Genomic DNA, 14,580 nt, shown 5'->3' on the forward strand with positions numbered 1-14,580 from the left:
TCAAAACATATTTGAAATTCTGTCTGCGGCGGGGGAGGGGAATTCATGACCGAGTCTCCAAGTTCAGGTCTGCATGTATGAAATCGTGGTTTCTGTCCTCCTTTGGTTATGCGGCCCTGAATACGGTTGGAGCAGTGCCCAGTACCGCTCAATCATGATGAGTGGGGGTGTACCGCCAGTTCTCCCAGCCACCGCCACTGAGAAGGACAGATTCTTCACGACACGTAATGCTTAGTCCTCTGTGAAAACGTCCGGCTGGCCCCTGATATCATCCAACGCCATTGCCCATGCCGCTTCGATCTCTTCGTAACTAGTCTTAAATACCCAGAGCTTGAGCTTGAGACTGCCAGCCAATCCCAACGACATCTGCCTCGTTATTTAAGCACATATGATAAGAGATAGAATTGGATCTCTGTAATAGGCTGAACGTCGTTTCCAACAGAGCCCATCCGGATCTGGGGGCGAATTCCTACGTCTGAATGTGTTTGCCGTGTTTGCTGTTTTTCTTGCAAGGGCTTCTTTTCTGTTGTTTAGAGATTATTCATTTCTTCATACATTAGCGATGGTCAAAGTGATGTTGCTGTCCAAGCATCAAGACTTTGGGTGAGCTGTTTAGTCTCTCAAGTGCGATTACATGGCGAAACGGCATTAGGGAATGCCTTTCTTCGAGATCTGATAAATGCCCTGAAAGAGGAAGAAAATTCATTGGTTTTCTCTTCTGAGCATGTAAAAACCGTTTTATTATTCAATTGGAAGGGCTGAGTCGGCAACTTGCACGACTCTCTTCTTGATGGACAAATGAAGTGGAACGTCGTCACGAAGAGTTCGTACTATGCTGAACATAGATTATACCTGGATGTAGATATGGATCATTCGGTTATCGGTACAGGCGATTATGTGCTGATGTGTTGTCCTGTAGGTATTCACGCCGACAGGTCAAAGGATTACAGGGAAGAACAGCAGGGCAAATCCAGAGCTTGCCTTGGAGAAATGACTCACGCCATCTTCAGGGACTGTCTTCGCTTCCCAGACGGTGCAGGATTCATGTTGTTTGAAGTGAAGAAAGTGTCATGACGAGGCCGAACTATTGCGATGCGGAGTAGCGTCTCCCTGGGAGCTGTGCCTTTATGTAACGAAACTCAGCGGCTTATTCGACAAGCATGATTCTGGAGAGAACCTAGAAGTCTTATGTATCATGGCTAAACTGAAAATTTAAATAAGATAAAGGTCGCATGCCTCAACTTGAAGACAGTCTATGAGAAGAATGTTGGCTGTAGTGAGGCGTCTCAGATAAGGAGTGCTCCACACCACAAGATAGATTTGTCGATTTCTCTGGAATGAAGTTTTCGCACAGCAGTGACGAGAGTGACGTCAATGAAGTCGTGCTTGCGCGGGGTGAAGCGTGTGTTCGATTCACCCTTTGGCGACGGAGGCATCCGCTCACAAGTGCCGGCGGATCAGAGGAAAGTTCACATGAGCAAACAGCGCTCATGACGACTAATTTGTTGTCGTTGTTCCTGCAGTAGAATCCGTCGAAGAGATGGCGTGCATTTATAGTGTGGTGTCTGAAAACGAAACCACTACTTATGCTCCTCGTTAGATGAAGAACTTATCGGCATAGCATATTCATTGAACCGGGGGGGGGGGTCTCAATCAATAGCGAAAAAAGGGTTAGCAATTTGTTTGAACAGGAATTGATGGTTAATGAAGCTGAACGCATCTTGGAGCTGATTCTGGAGTTCTCGGCCTTTTGATAATTACTTGAACCTGAGGCTGCACACGACGTCGTCACACATTTATTTACTTTTCCTCAGCTGATTTGACATTCGGAGAGACAGACATTATGTGATTTGGTGAGTATTCTGTTCCCTCTCACCCGGGAAGGGTGAAGGAAGGTGTTATTGCCTATTGTGAGTCCATCTACCTAGGCAAAACGCTTCACTGGGAACGTTGAAGGTGTGGTGATAGACTCTTAAGAACGAACATCACATGTCTCATCTTTTTCCAATTGCACCACGCAAGGGACAAAGCATTGGCTTGCGGAAACCAGCAAACGACAGCTGTGTTTTCATCTTTTATATATCGCGTGAAAGGGAAGACGTAACTAAGAAAAGAGGTGATAAGTCACTAGTTAGATGACGTCAATTGAGATAGCCCTTGACTTAGACGTGCCTGCCATTGGAGACGTCATACAAGCTTAACTAAATGAATCGCGTCTCATCCAAAAGCGAATGCACTAAATGAACGCGCAGTCGTCTTGTCTCCCATACACGGCGTTCCCGGCATGCGGCCTTTTACAGCAGCTGCGAGTATGCAGTTAAAGATATTACAACGAGAACAAGGTTTCCCATATCTCTTGGCAATTGCTACGGTCGTGTACACTTACAGCAGGACTAGTAGTGCCCCATACGCATGATTACATGGATCATGGTACGATTTAGTTCGCATCTGCCGGAGCGAATATTCTTGTACAGCCGCACAGATGGATACGATAGTCCGTATCGGTATCACGGAGGCCCGCTCCTGTTGGTCCCGCCTCCCGCGCGTCAAAGAAGCCAAGCCGGTGGGAGCTTACATGAAGACGGTCGCGAGTCGCGCGAACCCATAAAAGATTTTGATCGACATCCAACGCTCAGGTGGGCCCCAACAAGTTCGAGTTCGTGTTCACCGCCTGAGAGGCCGAGCCTTCAGGTCATGAAAGATCACTCTTGAAAGATCAAAATGGCGCTGCGGTCGTACGGATAGAGTCATGAATGCTGTTCTTCGCATTTTGTGGGTAGACTAGGTGAGGGAGAACGGCCATGTAGAATGCCAAGACTCGACCTGCCCTGGCGCGGTGATGCTGCCCACGATGTCAGGTTTGTCATTCATTTGTCAATTCTCTCAATTTGTCATATTTCCTTCAAGGTAACATGCCCAAATGCAAGTTCACGGAAGCAAATAGGCCGGGGAAGGGAATCAACGGGCCCGGGGTTTTGCTATTCGTTGATATTGGGGGTCCCGTGGGGGTGAAAAGAGGCTCCGCCATCCCTGCCCTGCATTTATTAGGTTATCAATCAGCTCCAACCAACAATCACACCTTTTTACTCGCCGACTTCGGCTACCGCGGCCCCGTCTTTTCTCTTCGTTATCTAAGCTTATGTATCCGTGGATAAAACTGAGAGCATGGTTGGTTCCTGCAGCTGACATGCAAAAGAATGGAGCGCGGCGTTACCGCCCTTGTTCCGGCTGACAGGCGAGCCAATTGCCATCGGCAGCCGTTGGTTCCGTAGACATGTTGTTGGTAGCAACTAGACAGACAGGATGCAGAATACGCCCTCATAATTTCGCTTGGATCTGTTGTGAATCCCCAATTTTTGTCTTGGTAGTCCACTCAACCGGCTGGGCGCAGTGCCAACTTTCACCTCTCTTCGGTACGAGATACGGATTGGTTCCCTAAACCAGAAGGTCAATCAAGCATGAGCGCGCGATATTAAGGAGTCATGGCAGGTGACATAGAAGACGCTCAAAAAAGGCAATCGCGGGTCAACGCCAAGGAAATGCTCTGCCTCGTCGGAAAACATGCGAAAACGAGTAACACCCGCGTATAAGTATGGCTATCCCGCCCTCGCGTAACCGAGCTGGCTTCTAAGGGCTTCTGCGAGCACCTCGGTCCTTCCACCCTCTTTTTCTCAGATCTTTACGCGACGAAGATTCGTTCATCGCCATGCCGTTCCTTCGCCAGTCCAAGTCCCAGCCCCTGTGGCCCCGGACTGCGTTCACAGCTCTCCTCGCAGTGAGCTCCGTCGCCAACGCCTTGGCCGTCCCCCGCCAGATCAAGTCATCTCAGCTGCTCCAAAGCTACGACTATGTTGTTGTCGGAGGTGGAACGGCCGGCCTGACCCTGGCAGACCGTTTGACTGAGGACCCCGAAACGAGCGTCTTGGTCCTCGAGGCCGGCAACTGGGGCAACATGGAAGAGAATCTTGCGGCTTACTTCACCGAGTCGCGATATGCCAACCTCATGAACTCCCTTTGGCCCGGCGTGGAGTCTGTGCCGCAGCTCAACTTGAACGGAAGAGTTGGCACCGTCTGGATTGCCAAGCAAGTCGGAGGCGGCTCTTCCGTGAACGCCATGATGAACATGCGCGGTTCCGCCGAGGACTACGACCGCTGGGCAACCCTGTTCGGATCCGAAGCTCAGCAGGGAGTCGCTGACTGGAGCTGGGATGGCATGTTGAAGTCCTTCAAGAAGGTAAGAGATCCACCCTGACTTCGATTCTGGCATAGACAACAAGCTGACCGCTTCATGAAAGGGCCTCCACTTTACCGAGCCCACTCCCGAGCTGACCGGCAACTTCGACAGCTTCAAGTACGATGCCTCCTACTGGGGTGATTCTTCGGAGATCTATGCTGGCTGGCCTCGCTTCTACTACCCCGGCGTGAAGCCTCTGGTGGAAGCGTTCAAGGAGATTGACGGCGTTGAGTTCCCTCCCGACAGTGGTGCCGGACAGCCCGGTGTCTTCTGGTTCCCCACGCTGATGGACCCCCGGACTGTCACTCGCTCCTACGCTGGTACTGGCCACTACCTCAGCGTCAACGCTACCCGCCCCAACTACCACCTTCTGCTCGACACCCAGGCTCGCAAGCTGGTGGTCGACGACGACCTCACTGCCACTGGCGTCGTGTTCCCGTCCAGCAACAACACCCTGATCACCGTCAATGCGAAGAAGGAGGTCATTCTCTCTGCTGGTACCGTTCACACTCCTCACCTCTTGCAGCTCAGCGGTATCGGCCCCAAGAAGGTTCTTGAGGCCGGAGGCATTGATGTCCGCGTCGATCTTCCTGGTGTTGGCCAGAACTTCCAGGACCACAGCAGTTTGTCTGCTATGAACATTACGCGTAAGTGACAAGAGCCAGAGGAAGGAACTTGATGATTCTAATGTGGATGCAGTGTCTAAGCTCGCATCAATTCACCCGAACCCGAGTGACCTGGTCGATGGCAACGAGTTCAAGGACTGGGCTGAAGAAGTTTGGGCAGCCAACAAGACTGGTCAGTAATATCCAACCCAGCATACCAGATGTATCCTATCCAGACTGACATCCAACGACTTGCATTTTACAGGCCCGTACTCTCTCACTTTCACCAACCTGGCTGGCTGGCTCCCCTTCACCGTCGTTTCTGGAAAGGCCGACGAGCTCGCCACCAAGTTGGAGCAACATGACTTCGCTAGCCTGCTCCCTGCCGATGCCGACTCCACCGTCGTCGCCGGTTTCGCGGCGCAGATGAAGATCCTGGCCGCCCAGATGCGCTCCAAGAACACCGCCTTCACCCGCATGCAGCTCGTCCCTGACCACGGCTCCCAGGGCCCCGTCGCGATGCAGTCCTTCAGCCGCGGCACCATTAACATCAACACGACCGACCCGTGGAACACCGAGCCCGTGATCGACTACCGTGCCCTCAGCAACCCCGTCGAGGCCGACTTCTTCGTCGAGGCGATCAAGTTCCTACGCCGCTACAACTTCGAGACCTCGCTGGCCACCGAGTACGAGCCTGTCGAGTACGCCCCTGGCCCGGATGTCACTTCCGACGAGGACCTGAAGGCCTACATCGCCGGTGCTCTGTCGCCCACCGACTACCACCCCGTGGGCACTTCGTCCATGCTGCCGCTGGAGTTGGGCGGTGTCGTCGACCAGACCCTTCGCGTTTACGGAGTCAAGAACCTCAGAGTCGTTGACGCCAGTGTCATGCCCATGGTTCCGAGTGCCAACACTTGCCAGCCCACTTATGCCCTGGCCGAGAAGGTGAGTTGATGCCTGAATTATTCCTTCATTGATATGTCTAGTGTGCTAACATTATTTTCTTTCTCACAGGCCGCTGAAATCATTAAGCAAGGTATCTAAGCCAAAAAGGATTTGGTCGGGGCCAAGAATGTCGATTCCTGTTGTCTCGCTACTGTGGAGGATGAATAGTGTAGATGAATAAATTCTCTGGACTGCTGAAAGTACCTCGACATCAGATGGATCAGATTTCAATTCAAGGTGCTGTTCTTTGTGAGACAGGGGTCTTCTTCAGATGATTAGTAGATTGAGACACTATTGGACAAACGCATAAATGAACAAGTAGCAATCGATCATGGAAGCGCCTTGTCAGTATCTTATCGGTCTTATGCTGAGAACGCGCCATCGATGATGACCACGGGCAGAGCTGATGCTGCAGTACCCGCGCCTACGTGAAAGTACCCCGTACCCATGAAAAGCAAAACAAACCGTCTGAAGATCTGATCAATACATATCTCACAGCTAAGCGGTAGACATGTTGTACGCTTGCTCTGCGAACAGATCCCTCTCTTCTGAAATCTTTGTAGCTTCAATATTTCTTATCTCACGAGCCGGAATTATACATTAGAGACGCAAGCACCTTGGACAAAACCTCAATCACAGGTGCTGTCATGTTTGTATAAAATAGGTAGGCACGAAACACCCGCATGGGTTTTACATGTGAGGTTTACAACGTGGAAAGAAGTGTTGGGCGAATGAAGGTCGTGGTTTTGAACCTTCGCCTTCCTCGTCATGGTAGCCAAATCCATCAAATCTATGAATGTGATTGCGTCTCTTAACCCCGAACTCTTGAGCCAAATGACCGGACCTTGAAATCTAGTATTCACGTTTCAAAGTGCCATGAACGGCAAGAATGATCTATGTCAGCCGATTGATAATCGAAGAGGTGTTTCTTTAGAAGCTGATCGAGTTTCATAGCAGCTTATCAAAAGGTGATAGTATGATAAAAGCTAGTTCACAAGACCAAATTAACAAGACCAAATTAGTGGTGTGATCACTTAAAGTGAAGAAATTTCAACATGTTACTCCTTTTTCTTCGTAACGAGTTTCCATGAGTTAAAGAGTAAGACATGCTACTGTGTGAGGGGTATGAATCCAACCCTCTGTACATCAGATGACGATAGCTGAACCTCCTCAAGTGTTGATGGTGAAATTGCCGAAACACAGTGTGCCGGCCTTGCATCGAGGGGGCGCGTACGACTGGGATGGGAGCCACCTTGTGATTAAGGCCGCAAGTGGGCGTCAAGTATCCCCGGCTTCATTCATTGAAAGGCAACAGTCTCTAGTCAGAGTCAAGAGAAGGCAATTGAGAAGTCAACAGGCCTACAAAGGCTTGATTTTGTCCATTGTATTTCTCAACGCAAGACGCAAAGTTTCAATTTCAATTGGCCCTCATTGCAATAACAACTCGAAGAAAGCCGATTTATCCAGGCTCGTCCTGAATAGGACTCTCCACACAATTCAGAGCTTTTATATGGAACACTCACTACATCACACTGCGTAATTCAAAGCTAAGTTTTCCCCAATTCTTCTAGCGCACGCATTCTCCTACCCACACCGCGGCGGAATGCTGGCGTCTTTGAGTGCTTGTAGGACTCTTACACGTAGTCTTCCGCCGTGCCTATTTTAAGGTTGGAAATTAATCGCGACGTTACTGCTAGCATAACAACGCTGGTCGGCCCGCTTCACCCGATCGATGGTCTGGTTGATCAACAAAGACTGTACGACCTATCGGCCGAAAAGGCGGCACCTCGGTTTCGCTATCACCTGAATAGTAACGACCGAAGCCGCCCTGCATACAGTCGGTCAGTAACACTCCACTAGCGGTCATGCAGCGCTGTAAAGCAACATTACATTTTTCATCACTGACCATCTTGTTTTCCCTCCAATCATCACTTTCAGTCACCTAAGAGCTTGACAGATCTCGGACCTTGCCTGGTACTAGAGTTGCGCCGCACCGTTGCAGTACCTTGCAGCATCGGCGGCCTTCTGGGGGACGGGTGGCGGGCCATCACGCCATCGGGTGCATCCTAGCCCCCGCAAAGGTAAAAATGGTCGCCCATCCTTCGTATTCCGGAACGCTCGCCCTGCGACGATGCCTGTAAGTGCAGCAGTAAGGCGATGTAGCGCTGCGTTGGCCCTCTGCGCGCCTGTTAGTGAGAAATTAGCGCGCTGCGGTGATGATGATCATTGCATGGCCTCCGCGTCTTTGTTTGTGAAAGTGGGGGGAATACGACTTCCATTCAACGTCACAGCAATACAACGGTCGATTTTATTATTTAAATTCCATTTTATCCATAATTTGAATAGAATGGACCATAGCAGTCTCACATTGAACCCCCCCTTTACAACCGTCAACATGCGCTTCACAATCACCTCCGTCCTCGCCCTAGCGGCCACCTTTACTGCTGCAGTTCTCCCCCGCGCCGACTACGGCTACTGGGACTTCACAGGCTCGGCCTCGTACCCGGTCAGCGGCTTCAACTCATACAAGGTCGATGCGACGTACCACAACAGCGAGCTTGAGGCACCGATCGAGGTGACCTGCAGCTACCTCTACAACCCCCAGACCAAGACCGAGACTGCGTCATGCTCGGACCCGAGCTTCACGTACGATTTTGGCGGCGTCCGTAAGTATCACGTCCGAATTTAGAGATATCTTGAAAAAGACCGTGGCTGATGATTATACTCTAGGTCAAGCAAACACTGTTGCGACTGTTACGTTGACACAGACTGTTGAGCTTTGGGGAAGTAATGTCACCGTCAAGGGGGCGAAGGAGTTTGATTTTGATTTCAGTGGTGGAGCTGGCTTTACGGGCACTGCGTCTGGTGAGATTGATGCCCAGACTGCTACTGCTTGATGAAACGTTCAAAGTGGCAAGCAGTATAGTTTGAGAGATAAGAGGGGGAGGTCGATGCAAGGATGGTACCTCGTAATTGCTAGCAATACGCAAAGAGTGTACATACACCGCAATAAGAGTTCTTCTTGCTATACACCATGAGAGTTTCGATTTATGCTGTATTGTGTTCATTCCTGAATCCGACAGAGAAATTCCACAGAAGGCGCATGCTCAAGAAGGGCCAAATTTTGCAAGCCCTGAAGGACACTTTCTCATCCCACCTATGTGTAATCATGTCATTATACTCACTCAAGAATGCATGAAATGACATAGCAATCTGTCATTTAAACGGTATTTGGGATAGTCACAGGCTCACAAAGGGCTCACAAAGCGATCGCGAAACAGGAAAAGACACGAAACTTAGGCTCCGAGGTTCAATATCTTTGGCACTTGGGATTGATAAAACAATGCACAATAGTTGGAGACAACGAGAAAAAAAAAAGCAATCTCCAAGTAACAGAAGAAACATTTAATTACGGCAAATGAGACTTGCCTACGCGGAATCACTCATATGGTTGGAAACTTGGTAAAATCTGCTCCAAACCCTGAGCTCCTACCCAATTGTTTCACTTCAAAGAAACCAAAGGTCTTCTTCGTCATGTTCAAGATTAGAAACCTAAGAGATTGAAATACTTGAGTTTCAAGTCAATGGAATGAGTCAATTGTTTGCTTCATATTTCTCAAAGATAGCATGCGACTCCACCGACGTAAGGTAGATCTTGAAAGCTACTGACCCCCATCGGACTTGCCGGTGCGCCCACATCTTCCGAAAGTCCTGGGAGAAGCAGACCACATTCTTGGCATTTCCATACTTGTGATTTGCCAGCCTTGTCCATGGTTACATGAAATCTCCATCGGATGCTTACGGAATTCCAGGGGTATTGTTGATAAGCCTGCAAATTCCCACATAGGGACGAATCAGACTGAGTTTGAACCTGGGAGTTGGTCCAATTCAGGGCAACTAATATGCTTGAGGATGGGGAAGATAATCGTAAAGTGGTACGTGACTGAGCAATATTTTGGCAGAGGGTGGGACGACGTCCTTGATTTAAGAAGTGGTCTTACAACCTTGTGTGACTACAGCGACTGCTCAATTTATTGAAGGCTCCAAGTTCTTGGAACGACCCCGCCCGTAGATGTCAGCACACGAAGACATCGATCCGACAACAAAGCGAACCTCGAAGAAGCCAAAGCGAACAAGATAACTGCGATTTGAGAAACCTGAAGCATCGAAATGTCAAAGCTGTCAACCCTGTGGTGCGAGGAGCTCCCAGAAGATCTGCGATGCATCGAGTGCCAGCTTCCACTAGGATCCGATGCGCTGGTTCGAACTCTGCGCGTAGTTGAATCTGACGTGATGGCAACAACTCCGACATTCAGCAGGGTCTACGATTCAATTGACAAGAAGATCCTGCTCTTTGACAGGCACCCTAGCTGTATGGAGGACGTCAATTTTGCAACAATTTCCCACGTCTGGAATCCCGAAGTCTCTGATGTGCAAAACCATGGACACTCGACGAGCGCAGTAACCGACGAGAAAATAGCCCTCAAAGTGCTTTCATCCGCAAAATCTATATACGAGAGCTTGGAAAAAGAGACGAATTCCAGCATCGAGATGTGGTACGACTATCTAAGTGTCCCTCAGTGGCATGATCCATTGAAAATGAAGATTCTTTCCCTGATTCCGAAAATCTTTCAAAATTCGAGGTTTACATTGGTGGTGATGGAAGATGTTACGGCTAAGGTACTTGCCAGACTTCGTGATGGGAAGTCATTTGAGGAGCGAGTCTCAGGCATCACAGGTGTTTGCAACGCCAAGTGGTTCAGCCGAGTATGGACGATGATGGAGTTCGTCCGAGCAAATCATCTCAGGGTCATGATACATGGTCACCAGATTCAACCCGACGTTAAGGACGTATTTATCCAGGAAATACGCCAAGCTTGGAAGACATCCATTCGTGAAGTCGGCAATGTTCATATCCTGGAAAAGGATTATGCCAAATTGGGAGAAAACATCGTTCCTTGGAATCTTGGCAAGCCCGAGGAAGCGCGGATGATCATCAAGGAGGGTAAACGACTGGATTTCGGCATGGCTTTCTCACTATTGTGCCGCAGGGGTTGTCGTTCCCAGAAAGACTTCTTTTACGCCCTGCTCGGCCTCATTGGTCCTGAGTTTTCTGAGCTACCTTCCGACAACCTGGAAGAGGCATCTCGCATTGTTCAAAAAGCATGCTTAGCGAGTGGTGACATGAGCCCGCTTCTCATGACACCCGGTGACGGTCCTGGGGCAGATTCTCCTTCAGTGAAGCGGCAGGGGTACTTCGATGCTGCCACGTTCAACCTCGGCCCAAGGACGGAAGACCCTTTATACCCAGTTCAATTCGAAAGCGTTTCTGAAGGACCACGACTGACGCTTTCGAAAATTGGAGAGGTTTTCTGGACGGAGCGAGCACCTCGCCAAGGACCCAATCTGGAAGGCTTTTGGATGCACATTTACCACGCCCTCAACCTTATTGGACCGATTGTCGAGGAGTTTGTCAAGGCTCTTGGTGGGCGTTGGTTCCATTTACCAGAAAGCATTCTTGAGGCTATACTTCATGACGAAGAGCGCCGAAACAAACTGGCCAAGCTGTTGACGACATGCTACAACTTGGGTCTCAAGGGCCACGAACGACAACCCCCCGAATTAACGACAGAGATCGCAACCTAATGTACATACTTCAAACCCCACCTTGGGTTGGAGCCAATGTTCTGCCCCAAATACATCATGTGTACGCCCTTGGAGGTACTGTGCATGGCGACATGCGCCATCAAGGATGGCTGATAGCAGCGCAGTGCCCAACATGCCGCAGAAACTTTGTGTACCGCGCGGCTATCTACAACCAGCGGTCTGAAGCGTTTGGTGCCATTGCTTATAGAATACCTGGACTCCGCTACTCTAAATACACTACCTCTCCTGAGGGTGTCGGAATCCTGGTCAAAGAGGGCAGGATAGTCGGACGGTTATTATGGGCTACTCCCGCATGTGCTTGTCCGCCGGTCATTGAGACGGTTACGGTTTCATTGAATATGTTTGCTATGCCTCTATGATTTGTTTAGAATATTACAGCTAAGCGTTTTCATTGGTGTTCAAGGGCAAGCATGACTCGACTTAAGCCTTCGGTGAGAGTCTTGAGGTTGATCGAAAACACAAGCCTGAACCAACCATTCTCTTCCGCTCCGAAACCCTGCCCAGGCGCAAGAAAGACTTTGTGCTGTAACATGATTGCCATAATCTCCTTCTCTGGGTCTTCAATGATCTTTTCGGGGTGTCGGTCACGGTATGCCTTGCCAAGGTCAGCCCATAGAAAAAATGCTGCGTTTGCACCTGGAGCATATGTGATCTTGTGATCCCGAGCCCAGTTTACTATGAACTTGTGGTGACGAGCAAGTAGCCTTCGGTTCTCTACCAAGTAATCATCTACCCAGCTCTCATATTCTAGAATGCTGGAGAAGGTGTGGTCTGCCAAAGATGAGCTCATACTGTAGAGTGCACCGGGGACCAAGGCTCTATGAAGTGCCGGGTTCTCCTGGGAAATAACAGCAGCAAGGCGGATTCCGTTGGAGCCAAAGTCTTTTGAAAACCCCCAGACGACGTGAATGAGAGCCGGATCGACGATATTTGTGGTGTCGACGGAGAGGCAAGATGTGAATGGTGTCGATGGTGGGATGGAATCAATATCATTTGTGAATGTCGAGAGACCATAGACTTCATCGCTGATGAGATGAAGTTTATGCTTCTGGCATAGTCTCATCAGACCAATGATTGCGTCCCTTGTGTAGCATCGACCGAGGGGATTGTGAGGGTTGCAGAGAATGATGCCTGCCACTTTCTGGCCACGCCCGTGGGCCCGGACTATTTCTCCCTCGTAGTTCTGGACGACGTCGATACCGAAAGGATCAAGGCCCTCGCATGGAACTGATATGAGATTTGTGGCTACCCGCAGTCCGGTCGTGGGCACGAAAGCGCGAAAGAATGGTTTGCCCACCAGGAAGAAATCATCTTGGTTGCCGAAGGCCCAGGCGAGATGCTCGATGGCTGCGCTGCAGCCGTTCGTGATCGTGATGTGTGAAGCTTTTACCCTCCGATAGGCGTGGAAATGCTTGGTCAAGAACGCTCCGAGGGCGTTCTTGAGGCGCTTCGACCCAGTTGTACCATCGCCATAAGTGAAGGCTGTAGCTGGGATGAGAGGAACCTGCGCAACGCGCTTGAGGAGGGCTTCTTGCATCAAGACGTTCTCTGCCATGCCCAAGCTCACGTAGCCCTGAGGGTTGCTGTCTGGGTTCCAGAGATCGGCTTGGACATCCCATAGCAGTGAGCCGTTGGCGGGCGCTGACGCCACCGTCGCACGCGCTGAGAGACTCATAACGACAAAGCAATAACACGCCGGACTTTGAGCGGGAAACGAGTTTGAAGTAAGAGTCTTATTGGAATCGGAAGTTCGGCGTTTGGAAATAAGTTCCGGACCGCGTTCAGGGCAGTGACTCATTATTCGGCGGTGCAAAGCCCGGATCGACCCCACCAACTCACTGGGACAGTTCGATTTTAGGTGACAAGTGCGCCCTATCGCGGTCGGGAGCAGTGACACACAAACACCGACGGTTCATTTTGCCAGGCAAATACGCTAAAGGTAAACCATTCGATGATTGGATAGCATGAGATATGTTTTATTTCGAGGGATTGGGTAGATCTACAAAGCAGCATGCATCCAATCTGACGTTCCTGCGGCTGCTTGGTGCTCACATACCTTCGGCAGTCACTGGCTTCAGCTTCCGAACGCTTTCCGTGGTCCTGTCTCCGCCCTGCACTTCAGTGAACTCTCACTCTCTTCTTCCCCCAGCAAGTCTGTCTCCCGATTCGTGTCAAAATTGCCGACAAGAAGTCCAACTCCGTTGCCGTCTGGCCGGGCATTGGCTGGAGTTCAAGGCCATTCTGATGGTTGAAGCACTATGGTTTGAGGAACCTATGTGAAGATTAAGTTCTTGTGATAGTTGAATTCGAGTGAGAAAGGAAATACCGTTTTTGATTGAAGAGACTGTGACAAAGTTCATTGTCTTCTGGGCGAACCGGTAGTCTACCTAAGTGTCAGATATGGAAAACATACGGCACGAATGATATGCTGGTGGGCGTTCATGGCGACTCTATCCAATAGACACTGGCTTTCGTAAATCATGATCATTGAAGACATGATTAGAAATAAACTAGCTTTGCACAGGCGGTGGTAATAAATTCTATGTTCTATATACCTTCAGCTTCAATATTGACACGGGCTTGGAGCTGAACGCAAAACCTCACCAAACCCCAGGTAAGATTCGCCACGGAACAATTTTGCAGTACTCCCCCCACATCGCTCCATACTTCTTCGAACACCTTGCCTCATCGCGTATGCACCGGTGCACCAGCAAGATCGTCATGAACATCGCATAGAACCATACCAAGCATTTGTCAGATCCGACCAAAGCACACATTGCGCTACTCAAAAACAAATCTCCCAAGTAGTTGGCATGACGCGACCAGCCCCACCAGCCACTGCAAATGAGAAGGCTCTGATGACTGTGACCGTCCGAGGTCTTGTAAGATGCAACAAGGACCTTAGCTGGCTTCCCCCAGATGGAGCAACGGCCATTGGAGCGCCGAACCCGGTCCTTTTGGCTATTGACGGACCTGAAGATGATGTACCCAGCAACTCCGATAGAGAAGATAACGACCTGGTAAATGGTTGATGTGGCTGTTGGGTAAAGTCCAAGATACTGGGTTTGAATGGTGTACATGCTAGGGAGCCAGACAAAAGAACCCCAAGCTAGGTAGAAGCCGAAGTGG

At 50.0% G+C, this 14,580-nt stretch overlaps 3 protein-coding genes across 3 annotated transcripts; 2 read left to right on the forward strand and 1 right to left on the reverse strand.

Moving 5' to 3' along the window:
• Nucleotides 1–3,706: 3,706 nt before the first annotated feature.
• COL26b_004834 (uncharacterized protein) lies at nt 3,707–5,883 on the forward strand (the record flags this gene model as incomplete). The annotated part of the gene is made up of 5 exons (XM_053177697.1): nt 3,707–4,234; nt 4,296–4,881; nt 4,934–5,032; nt 5,105–5,784; nt 5,854–5,883. The coding sequence occupies 5 exons, from the start codon at nt 3,707–3,709 to the stop codon at nt 5,881–5,883; spliced, it is 1,923 nt and encodes a 640-aa protein (XP_053038409.1).
• Nucleotides 5,884–8,179: 2,296 nt separating this feature from the next.
• COL26b_004835 (uncharacterized protein) lies at nt 8,180–8,681 on the forward strand (the record flags this gene model as incomplete). The annotated part of the gene is made up of 2 exons (XM_053177698.1): nt 8,180–8,450; nt 8,515–8,681. The coding sequence occupies 2 exons, from the start codon at nt 8,180–8,182 to the stop codon at nt 8,679–8,681; spliced, it is 438 nt and encodes a 145-aa protein (XP_053038410.1).
• Nucleotides 8,682–11,839: 3,158 nt separating this feature from the next.
• COL26b_004836 (uncharacterized protein) lies at nt 11,840–13,126 on the reverse strand (the record flags this gene model as incomplete). Its single annotated transcript, XM_053177699.1, has 1 exon — nt 11,840–13,126. One exon carries the CDS (start codon nt 13,124–13,126, stop codon nt 11,840–11,842), a length of 1,287 nt encoding a protein of 428 aa, XP_053038411.1.
• Between the last annotated feature and the right edge of the window lie 1,454 nt (nt 13,127–14,580).

This window comes from Colletotrichum chrysophilum (genome assembly GCF_026319265.1).
Source record: "Colletotrichum chrysophilum strain AFK26 chromosome Unknown scaffold_30, whole genome shotgun sequence".
Lineage (NCBI taxonomy): Eukaryota > Fungi > Ascomycota > Sordariomycetes > Glomerellales > Glomerellaceae > Colletotrichum > Colletotrichum chrysophilum.